Source organism: Electrophorus electricus, chromosome 8, assembly GCF_013358815.1.
Source record: "Electrophorus electricus isolate fEleEle1 chromosome 8, fEleEle1.pri, whole genome shotgun sequence".
In the NCBI taxonomy this organism is placed as follows: domain Eukaryota; kingdom Metazoa; phylum Chordata; class Actinopteri; order Gymnotiformes; family Gymnotidae; genus Electrophorus; species Electrophorus electricus.
Window position 1 is genome coordinate 15,593,958 of NC_049542.1, and position 12,279 is coordinate 15,606,236.

Genomic DNA, 12,279 nt, shown 5'->3' on the forward strand with positions numbered 1-12,279 from the left:
GGAGCCACAAGGAGGCAGGAACCCGCTGAACGATTTTGGGTGAGGCCCTGTGCATGGTCCGGGATCGGACATTGCGGAGTCCTATGGAGACCAGCCGGACCATGAGGACCGGCACTCAAAGATGGACTCTGCTGGGTCCTACGACCCCTGCCTGGATGATTATCGGGGCTACACAGATTATGGAGAGACAAGGGAATGTAGCGACGTCTGTCTGCAGTCGGATATGGGTTCTGATCGTGAAGAGGACCCTTATAGGTATCTTTCCACCCACAGTGGCGCCAAAAGCTCCAAGAGCTATGAGCCTCCAGCACCTAAGGCACCGCCCAGGGTATGCTGCCCAGGAGCAAGCAGGCTGCCCCAGATGGCTAGCAGGGAGGCATCCTCGTCAGAGAAGGACAGTCCTCCGTCTAAGGTGAAGAGCCCCAGAGCGCATGGGGGTGGGGGGTGGGGGGGGTGTAAGGTACGGTACGGTCCCTCCCCCGCAAACACGTGTGTCTGTATTGCTACGCCCTCTCGTGTCGTTCACCTGATCCTTGTTGTGTGTAATTGTCATGTGTGTATATAAGTCTCGTGTCGTATCGTCGAAGTTGTCGGTGTTTGACCCAAGTAGTGTGTTTTGAGTCGTGAATGTTTACATTAAAACGTATGATTTAGTTCAACGTGCCTCGTCCCCGCATTCTGTTTAACCCTTAACGTTACATTAGTAATGTGTGTTTATATATATATATATATATATATATATATATATATATAATTTTTTGAAATGCGTCAGTGTGATCAATTCAAGATTAACTACTTCATCTGCATATACTTTATAGCACATCGGTTTAGACTAAAGTAAGTAAATACATAATTGATAAATATCAATATGACTCACTTGCGCAATGACTAGTGTGAATAAGATTGCTGCTCCCAGAGTCACATGCGCATTTCCGCGTAAGGCACAGAGCTACCTCTCTTCAGCCAGTGGAGATTACCCGCTTAGAGAGAAATCATGTGTAATTCAATGCATGCTTCCATTCCGTGGGAGCAGGTGAAGAAGGAAGTCTAGTCTCTGGAGGCTACACAGAAAAAAGTGACACAGGATACGGATGTTATCGGAACTATTTTTCGCAACAATCGTGGTATGTGTTCACTTTCATAAACATTTATTGAAATTAGACATAAATGTGACTGCGACTCTGCTGCCATTTATTCCACAAATAAAATCACAAATTAAAACCACGAAAGTAGCTTAAAAAAAATTAATATCTAAGAAATTAGAGTATGTTTTGTATTTTAAGTGACTTTACGCAAACAGGCATCATGATGAGAAAATGTAGTTATTAAAAGCATTGTGAAGTACATGCTATAGTACTTAGTGCACCGCAGCCTGCTTGATACAATCACTGACATTCTCAATAAGCCTGCATTAAAACTCTAACAGGCAACATTATTTTTTTCCCCTAGGGTGACTGACTAAATTATGCAAAGATTCGAATTACTTCAGCTTTTTTGAGTGGATGCAAGTGAAATGACTGAATGCATCATTTACGTGGACTGCCACTAAGGAAACTCCGGCATCTTCGAATGTGAAGCCGTGGCAGTGTCGTCTCAGCGACTAACGAGCCAGAGCTCTCTGCTGAGTGATGTATAGAGCGGAGACCTTGACTCTCTCCACTGCCAAGCAGATTTTAAAACTCAAAGATGAATTTCTCTGAACTTCATCTCTCCGACTCGACACTGTCGGAGAACGGCTCTCTGGGGGGAGCTTGGGGCGACGAGCTGGCGAGACTGCTGCTGCTCACCATTCACGAGCCAAGCACGATCGCGCTGGCAACGATGTACTCAATGTCTTTCATCGTGGGCTTCGTAGGCAACATCCTGGCCATCCGCATGCTGGCCTGCCGCCGGAGTAGGCAGGCGCAGAGCGTGAGCGCCACCCGTAGCCTGCTAGTAAACCTAGCAGCGTGCGACCTGATGGTGGTGTGCGTGTGCATGCCCGTGACACTGGGCCACACCGTCTACACAGCGTGGGTGTATGGTGACGTGCTGTGCCGTGCGGTGCCCTTCGTGCAGGCGTTGTCCGTCTCTGCCAGTGTGCTCAGCCTCACTGTCATCAGTGTGAACAGGTACTACAGCGTCCACAGCCCACTCAACGCCCGCTCCTACTTCACCCGCCGGAGGATCTATGCCACCATTGGCGCTGTATGGGCCTTGAGCTCAGCTATCTGCATGCCGCTGCTCTTCATGGTCAAGCTGGATGAGATCCACCTGGGTGACATCGCCGTGCCCATCTGCCGAGAGCTGTGGCCGCACGCTAGACTGAAGCAGGTCTACAACGTTCTTCTCTTTGTGGTGCTCTACTGTGTGCCTGTGACTTTTAACCTTACCATCAGCTTCCTCACGGGCCAGAAGCTGTGGATGGCATCACAGCGCTTCAGCGACTTTGACCCGCACGGACAGGCCACGTATGCCTCGTGCCTCAAGACACGGAAGAATATCGCCAGGGTGGTGGTGGCGCTGGTGCTGCTGTTCGCCATCTCCTGGCTGCCCCTGTACGCTGCTGACATCCTGATTGACCGTGACACAGCCCCGCCCCCCTGGGTCCTGCAGGCCCGCCCATTCGCCCAGTGGCTGGGGCTCACCAACTCCAGCCTCAACCCCATCTGCTACTGTTTCCTGGGGGACCTACACCGCTCTGCCAAGGTTTTCAAAAGCAGGTACCAGCAGCGGATGCTCTCGCTCATCAGGACCTCCAGCTCCAGCAAGCTTTCCAGGCTGCTCTCCCTTAGGCAGCAGCCATCACGCCAGGCGCAAAGGGCAGAAGCCCAGGTGTCCGAGGAGACACTCTCAGACTGGTGCTCCCACACCAGCATAGGGGACTCCAGCCAGATGCTGTCCCTCCACAGCCTGTCAGACATAGTGGGCTCCAGAAGGACTCCTGATCTTCCTGGCCTGTAGACCAAGAACTCATGGTAAACCCAAGGACTCTGTGAATGTGTACAGCTAAGGGTCACTGATCTGCATTATATGCCATGAGGAATTGTGAAATTCGATCAGGGCTATGGCACAGGACATGGAGGAAGGCTCTGATATAAGCATGAAAGTTAGCTAAGAGATTTAGACAGTTAACTAAGACCACTGTCTATACTGTCTATTACTTTGTTTCTGACTCACAGCCTGATTGCTCAAAAATGGAAACCATAAGTCTGCAGTAGACAAGAAATGTGTTTTTGTGAATTGTAATGTAAGCTCATCATCCTGTGGTGCCACCACTGAGACAGCTGTGCATGAATCAGAAATTATGTCCAATCAAGACGAGCAGTATGTACACGGATTCCTAGTGAAAGCGCTGTAAAAGCCACCAGTGTAGTACTGCCCTACTGCAGTATTCCCTTCATTGTGTTTCCTCTGAGCTGGACACAAAATAAGTAGAAGTGGAAGTCAGTATTGGGTAATCAGTTTTTGATGTTTTACTGAGTGAAGTTCAATAGACAAAGCAGCAGAAGCAGAACATTCATGTGTTAAGCAACATTGCTTAGTCTACTCTGTTCATATTAGTCCCATTCAATTAAACTTATCATTGATTGTGATTACAGCATTTTCTACTTTGCATTAATAAAATAAAGGTCCATTAGACAATTTGAAGTAAATTACTGTATTGCAACAGATTATGATAGCTACAGCAGGAAAATAAAAAAAACTTGTCACATATGGGATAGAACATGTGTTTTCTCAGTGTCAGCATCCTCACAGTGTTTTCATGTGACAGCTTTTGTCAGCACAAGAAGTAAATGACATAATGAATTCTAGGGCTTGGATAGAGCATCACTGAGGTGCAAGATCGTTTCATGAAGATGGGCAAAGGATCAAAAAAGCTCAGGCTCTGATACGACTACACAAAGATCACAAAATACTGATTCTGCACCAAAGCATAGTGACACTTCAAGCGGCCAATCAAATATTCCTACAGTACAAAAATCTGGTGGAGAATAAACAGGAAATGATGCCTCTCAGAAAGCTCCCACACTCCTGTTTTTTTTTGTTTTCTTATATGCTGCAATTACACTTCATATTCATGATAATAATTTGTGATTAGAAAATGTAACACCTCAGTGACTCCACAGAATAGGATTTGATTGACCTATAATCTGGGTAAATTACATTTTTGGTGGAATATAGGACAAGAATCTGTCCTCTTCACCATTAGGACTAAACATCTCTAAATCAGATGACGCATTGCAAGGATCTGAGTATATTAAGCTGTGCTCCTTTATATATCCGATATGAACTGAACTCAGGAATACGTCATTCATGTGAACAAGGTGTTATGGTACATGTTCCAGAGAAACCAGCTCCATTAAGGAGGAGAAGAAAGTCCTCAGCAAGCCTGTCATTATGCAGACACCTGTATAGTGAGATGTATTTTAAATTAGGGCAAAACTGCACAAACTTGATGAAGGGTAAAGGGTAGCAGAACAAATTCAGCTTTTCCATCTTGTGAAAGCACCACCACAACAAATTTATTTCCTTTCAATTACCCAGTTAGCTGATTCCATCTACCTAGTCTTGGCAGAGTGCAAATGAAAGGTTTAGTCAAGCATATGAGGTTTTTTCTCCACCCTACTAAATGCCAAGCCATTCCTAATACAGACTGGATTAATGCGAGAAACAGAGCAGAACTGTGATTGATGTTTTTCTAGGGACATTTGGTAAAAACAGAGGTAAGCAGTACTGTGAAAATAAACTGGTATAAATTGAGTTTTTCTAGTCCTCTATTAGGACATCGACACAGAAGAATGACTACTTTAGGTTATTTTTGTTTCATTCATGTCAGAAATGTTTTGCTTTGGTGGGACATTCCTGGGGCTTGCCTTATCTCACCTATCTATGAAGGAATGAACTAATTGGATATAATTCCTCTCTCCCAAAGGGTGCTGTATGGTTTTAGGTAAAGGTCCATCCTTTTGCAGTTCATTTTGCCATATAGCCTAAAAGCCCTTTCACTTTGAGACAACACACATATTCAGACTGGTTGCATGGAATTATATGAAATTTAAAATGATCAGTTGTTCTAGTACAATTCTCTGTTCTCAGTTCTCTAAGTACAATATGCTGAAAAATTATGCTTGCCTAAGCAGCCTGTGCCGACAGGATGACAAGAACTATGCTGTGAGGCCCAATAGTGTCATGACATTGCAAAATAGCATTAACCTTTAACCAATCTTGTAAGGAGGTTGGAATAATGGGTAATATTGAAAATAAACCATAGAATGCACAGGTCCATCTAGAGATAAAGTTATGATTCTTACATCACCCTGCGCCATTAATTTGTGACCCTGGGTGCTCTGAGAGTGAGGCATGGAAGGGGTGATTTTTACAGGGACAGTACTGAGGGAGAGAGCCAGAGAGCACAAGCAGAGCTAAACCAGTGCCAAAGATACAGCAGATCAGCTGCATGTTCTTTCTTACTCCTCAGCTTCTCGCTGGCAACAGGTTTTAGCTTAATGCAGCACATTATCCATGCTCAGAAGTGTGAAGAGGTGATGTCCTAAGGATGAACAGCCCTTCATTATTGGTTATGACATCAGAGTAACACCGGCACAGTCCTTACCCCTCCCCCAAACCCAGGCCCCTCTGTTTCTCTGGTTTCTTCAGGTTATTTATATTCTAGTCCAAATGAAGTGGGGTGTTACCCCAGCCCTCAGTATTGTACAGCATCCAGTTCAACAGAATAATGAGAAAAGGAGGAATTGGAAAGCAGTGCATATAAAAAGTTTTTAAAAATGGCCCCGACAAAATTCTGATTGTGAATGAGTAATAGCATAAAATTATTTCTGATTGACTACACAAAATAGCTGATTATGTAATCAATTTAAAATATGTCTGCAGGTGTAAATGGTCATTAGTGACAGATGACATAGCTATTGCTGAATCTATGGTGATGGCTGAATCCTTTTAAGGGTTGACCGTACATATTTGGTTACTCATTTAAATGTCCGTTATGGCTTGTTTCAGTGGACGTCATATATCTCAATAAACAGATATTGCTTAATTATAGCTAATATATGAATTGTAATGTGATTTGTGAGCCAAGAAAATACCTTTATTTTCTTCAGAGCACCAAGTTACTTCCTCTTCAGATACTGAGTTAGGCAATGTGGTCGACCATGTGATTAGCATTAATATGCAATGTGCTCAGGCAAAGACAAATGAAAGCACATTACTACACATAATCAAATAAGTATAGCTGTGTACTCAAGTGCCAGTGGGGGTTTTTTTATGATGTGAGAGCAGTATTCGATTCTTGGTCATTACATAAGTCTAATTAAAATGGATTATATGGTGGATGATATATAGTCCATAAAATTAATAGTCATCTTGTTTAAACTCACTCATTTATTCACTCAATGCTTTCTAGTAAAAAATATTATAACATACAGAAATATTACAAACTGAACAGTCTGATTTTTTTTTTTAAAGCCTCAGAATGCAAAGCCACTGATCTGCTCACTGTATAATTACTGATATGAGAGTATGGAGAAGTCAAACTTCATCTCCTAGAGTAGAGTAAGGAACTTAGCATTCTTGTTTACTTTCCTTACATGTTTACCCAGAAGCTACATCCTCAGGATGAGAGAATTGGTAGTTTCTTTTGAAGCACTTGGAGGCTGTGTCGTATGACTCACTTTTAACCTTGACTCCATTTCCATTAACCCCAGCAGTGGAGGAATATAATGAAATATACATCACTGTGCAGAGTGTAATATGTTACCAGTGTTCAGGATTATAGCCTGCACATAAAACCTACATAGGTGTGTTATGTCCTCTGACCATGACTGAAAAACAGACTTTTGGTACAGGATGCTTAGATTTTGTGATTTCAAAGAGTAGAAAATGTTACTCTATATTTGAGTAAAGCATTGCATTAATGCCAGCAAAGAATCCCATTTACATCTACCGTAGGCCAGATATTCTGCAAACAAGATCATGTCGGATACAAGTGATTTCACCTTTGGTGAAACACTGTATCACCTGACAACTTCAGAAGAAGGAGATGAGATAAAGTCCCTAGAATCTCTGGATGGGCCCTATAACTTGATTCACTGGTTCACACCACATCAGTTCAACCTCACTAATCATCCCAAAATGGCAGCTCCAGTACTAATGGCTACAAATAGAAAACACCAATGTCATAGAGAAAGGAAAACTGAATGCAGAAGAACTGTCTGTAATTAGAGTGAACATTCCCCCCTAACCAATGCACTTACTGTACATCATCATAATGACCAGCCAGAGAAGAAAATCATTCAGGCAGTGGCAGTGGTTGCTCAGTGGTTAAGGTACTTGACTTGTACTTGACTCAATTGCTCAAGTTGTACTCAGTCATAATTGTAAGTCACTTTGTATAAAAGTGTCAGCTAAATGCAATAGTGTAAATTCAGTTTGATGATGCACCTGGACTAAAGGCTCACCTTGTCACCTTTCATTTACTGTGGTGTCTATCTTAAACACAAATCGCAGGCACAAATACAAGCTCTCCCACATGCTGTCTGTTCATGAGGAAACCAAAAGGGCAGAATTATGTAAGGACATTCTGCCCTTTCCTGTCACTTGTACTGATGGCGCTTCACTGTCATGGTTCCAGGCAGAGGGGCAGCTGACAACTTTTAGGACATTCATATCTTGAAATGCAATGACAGCAGCATCTAGAAAAAAAGAAAGTTCTGTATGTGCACAGGGGTCTCTAGACAGTGGAGTTTTGGCCCATGGCCCTCTGAGCAAGCAGCTCAGCTGTGACAGCATCTACCTGTCAGGAAGGCATGGCGGGAGGCTTGCCACGCATCTGCATCTGCATTTGGAGATCTGGCTCATTTCCTACAGATGAGAGAGGCCAGCTGGCTGTTCTCCAAAGCCTGGGTGAGTGGGTCAAGGGCAGCAGCACAGAGTGGCACTCACTAGAGAAGATATGGGCGGGTGGGTGTGCATGTGTCTGTGTGTGTGTGTGTGGGGGGGGGGGGTGTTAATGATGAGCTTCTGGTCTTCAGATTGATACACAGTGCACCATCTATCAGTCAGGGACTTCCTGGAAGTGCAGGCCTGCATCCTGTCCCAGGGAACACACACTAAAATTTCAGCTCAAACCTGAGACCATTAAAATTATTTGAAGACAAGTAGAGTGTGCCATTCTCAGATCCACTGGGGCAAAAAAAATGTTAACACCCCCTTAAATCTGTTCTTCCTGGTAGCTTGTGAAAGTGAAACTGTGGAAATCTACCAGGCCCCCTGCAGTCTTTAGAGCTGAGTCTAATCTAATAACAGAATACCATGGGTATAACACAGATCTCTCAGTCTAGCTACAATGCGTGCTGGCCTGATGCATCCATACCAAAAACACCTGCAGTTTTTCACTGACACTTCAGGTGTGGGTTCTTTCTTCTATAAATCTAGTGAATATTCATATTGCACATATTCAGTTTTCACTGTGCCACAAATTTTAGAACCCCTGCATTTAGTACTTCCTCCCTTTCCTAAGATGACAGCACTGATTCTTCATTCTTCATCTTGATGTACTAGGAAAAGACAGAACAGGGGACCAATTTAAAATCTCCTGGTGCTTCAAAGGGTTTATGATGTCATGGACCTTACAAGGTTCCCAAGGTAACAATAAAAAACACAGCCTGGGTAAAAACAGCCCACAACATGAAAGATCCAACATCACACATCAAAATGGGAATCGTGTTCTTTTCTCTATGACCATCCTTTTGTTTTTATATCAAACCATAGTGGAACCCTACAAAAGTCAAATGCGACCAAAGTAGTTTTTTGCAACAAACAACAAAGGTGGTGTTACCTTTAGCAAACTCCAGGAGCTTATGGCTCTTATGTTTCTGGGGTGGGAGGCAAAGTGGTAGCAGAGTTTGTTTTTTTTTCAGGCATGGTTTCCAAACTTAGTGAACCCAAGTTGCAGCAAACCTCTGCAACAGTCCGAGTGTGCAGAAATCCTTTTGGACTAGAATCAGTGGTTGAGAGCTGGAGCATTCAAGTATCATGACAAGCTTAAAGGTAAATGCAGCAGGCACATGCCTGAGAATGCCTCACTCTTACAGCCCTACAGTGGAGAGTTTCAGGTGTGTGGCTATGTTAGAAAATCATCGCCTGATTTATGAAGGTAAATGCACATTTTTCTCTTTGTAATCTGTGGTTTATTCCACATTGCTGGATGCATAAGAGTGTTCGGCTTGGGTGTCACCTTATATTTATACCACTTAACACTTCTTAACACTCAAGTGAAAAACAACAAAGACTTTTTCAGAGATTTTTTGCTTATCTATATCCAGGGTGTCAATGACCCTAGAGGGGCATTGTGTATATAATACATACACTGGCTACTTTGTTGAGTACACTTTGCAAGTACAGGATTGGACCCCATTTGCCATCAGAACGGCCTTAATTCTTCATGGCATGGATTCAACAAGGTGCTGAAAACATTCTTCAGAGATTGACATGATATCACAGTTACTGCAGATTTGTTGACTGCTCATCCATGATATAAATCTCTCATTCTACGATATCCCATAGGTGCTAGCTTTGTGACATGGTATGTTGTCCTGCTGAATAGTAGTGGCTACACTATGGTCATAAAGGAATAGGCATAGTAATAATACTCAGGTAGACTGTGGTGTTTAAATGATGTGGTGCACAACTAGCTGATTAGATATTTGCATTCACAAGCAATTGAACAGGTGTACCCTATAAAGTGATCAGTGAGAGTATGTCAAATGTTTTAAGTGTATGAATCAAAGACAAAGGATGTACTCCATTATTAAAAGTGTTGACTGAACACTGCTGCTGTGGTATATTCCAATTAAAATACTACAGCCCACAGGTAACAAATTCCAGATCTACTGTCTCCTGGCCAAAGAACCCTTGGGCAAGCAGCTCATATAGTTTATGATTCTTGCGCATTCCTGTGCGACCACATACATTTTTATTAAAGATAAACATATTTTGAATTACATCATCACGTTCCCCATTTCAATCTATTAGCATTTTTCATTAAAGAGCCATTAATAAATGATAAGCAGAACACAGAAGGAAACACCAATAGAGGAGGAATATTAGTGCTTGTCTTGGGAAGCATTTCCTCATTCATTAAGAACCATTCAAATGTCCTTGTGGTACTGAATGCATGTGTGAATGTGCATGTGTACATACGTGTGTAAGTGTTTGTGTGTGAGAGAGAGAAGATGACCGACAATCTTGATTCAATTAACAAGGCCCAAAGTACCAGCTGTGCATTATCATTTTGGTGTTCAAATGGATTAAAACGGTTCACGCCATTGGTTTTACCAATAAAGCCCTCTGGCCATTCTTCTGGGGTGCTGGGATCTTACGGGTTTGCTGTTTGGACATGGAGTCATAGGGATCTTTAACAAGGTTGCCCTTTTGTTGAGCAAAATTAAACAGTGTGAAGTGGTCCAGGTGTCATGAGCACCACAGACTAAAACAAAATCCCTGGCACAGGTCGTAGTGAAGTCTACAGATTAGCATTTGTCAGTCCCCTGTTAAACCAAATTGCATTTATATAGTGTAACTAGCTGCCTTGGCCCACTGCCAAAGCAATGCTTCCACACCCCAAAGTAAAGCAAGTGTTGGCATGTTTAAAAAGGGAAATACGGACATTTTTGACAAGCACAGAATTCATGTATGTTTAGGCATATATTTGTTATGAAGTAAGCGATAATGACCTTAATACAGCCTGTGGACCTGAACCCTTCCCTAAAGTCTGATTCAAATGCCATTGGCAATGTGTGCTTTCTCTTTCTCCCATTATCCTCAGTGCTTACATCTTGCTGCTGTCTGTGCATGATAAGAAGATTTGAAAATTATAACTTCCCTTCAGTTCACAGCAAAAGAAATGGGCAGTGTGTGGCAAGTCTATTGTGCAGCCTATGCAAAACTAATAAAACATTTATCTTAAGTCTTGAATGATAAAGAGGCTCTGTTAAAACAAGCAGAGATCAAACATCATGGAAGTTTCAAACACTCCATGGTTCCTGAAAACAGGCATGGATTCCTGGACGAAAAGCATCCGTCCCAGTTTTCTGAGTCTGGACTGACACGAGAACGCTAAATCAGCCCCGAATGTTCATTTCAAACTGGCTCATATAGCCAAACAAGGAAACATTTCCAATTGGACCCATAGTTTTCACTGATTTATGATTGCATGGAGAATAATCTGGGCTGCAGTGTCGGGTTGTCTTAACACCCCCGCGCCCACCTTTTTTTTGTTGTTGTTCATTTAAATATAGACACCTAAAGAAAGTCTTTGTGCTCTCCTTGACTGTGTACTGTGGCATGGAAGCATCTTGCCAAGGCTATGTCTGACCCTTCACCTATGGTTAGGTAAATGAGCACCAGCCACGTGGGTAGGCTGGGAACTGAGTACAGGCACTGAACTGCATGCTGGGGCTGCACAGAGGCCATGTCTGTCTCTGCCAGCCTCCCACCAGGACGCTTCCTACATTGACCTTTCATCCAGCCAAAACATGTCAAGCTCAGAGGCTGTCTGGGCAAGCAGGTCTACACGACAGCTTCTTCATCTAGGAGAACATGAAGGAAAACCTCCTACAGACAGATTAAGATGGCCAGAAACCAGAAGAAGGTTCTTATGGCTTCACTGGAAACAGAAGCTAAATGTTCCAATAGAGAATGCTCAGAACCTAGTTTAATCTGTCTGAGAAAACCACACCAACAGTGACAAGTCTTAAAAGTCACGTTTTCATAGTTGAGACTATCATTAGGTAAACAGTGTGACAGTTTGCTGGTCACAGGTGAGTGCTCTACTAAGCATTATAATTTAGCCAAAAAGTCAAGACTTCATTTATGTCTATGCACTTCAGATGCAGTACACAGCATGTCTTATTTCTGAACCAGCTGAGTGTTCATCTACTCCATATTTTGCATGCAAAGGCTGAGAGAACATTTCAAAGCAATCTGACTTAATAAGACCTATGGTAGCACCTGCTTTAGTGCAGCTGAAGACTAATACGAAAACAGACTTAGTGGCAAATAGCCTTTGCTGGATTTCTGGGCAATATGCTTCGCTGCCATCTAGTGGGGTTATTATGAAATACATCACCACAACATTATACAGATATAAATAATGGAACCAGTGACTCACTCATTGCTGCAAAATAATGGTCTGGTATCCACCACCTTTCTGAAATAGACATTAAAATCTTCATATACTGCCTAGTCATTTGTTAAAAGGTCAGAATGAAAACCAGAGAG

The 12,279-nt window shown here is 42.8% G+C and overlaps 1 protein-coding gene across 1 annotated transcript; it reads left to right on the plus strand.

Annotated features, from left to right (window-relative positions):
* Nucleotides 1-1,644: 1,644 nt before the first annotated feature.
* LOC113575451 (QRFP-like peptide receptor) lies at nucleotides 1,645-3,653 on the plus strand. The gene has a single exon (XM_027006997.2). It carries the CDS (start codon nucleotides 1,687-1,689, stop codon nucleotides 2,941-2,943), a length of 1,257 nt encoding a protein of 418 aa, XP_026862798.2. The 5' UTR covers nucleotides 1,645-1,686; the 3' UTR covers nucleotides 2,944-3,653.
* The last annotated feature ends 8,626 nt before the right edge of the window (nucleotides 3,654-12,279 follow it).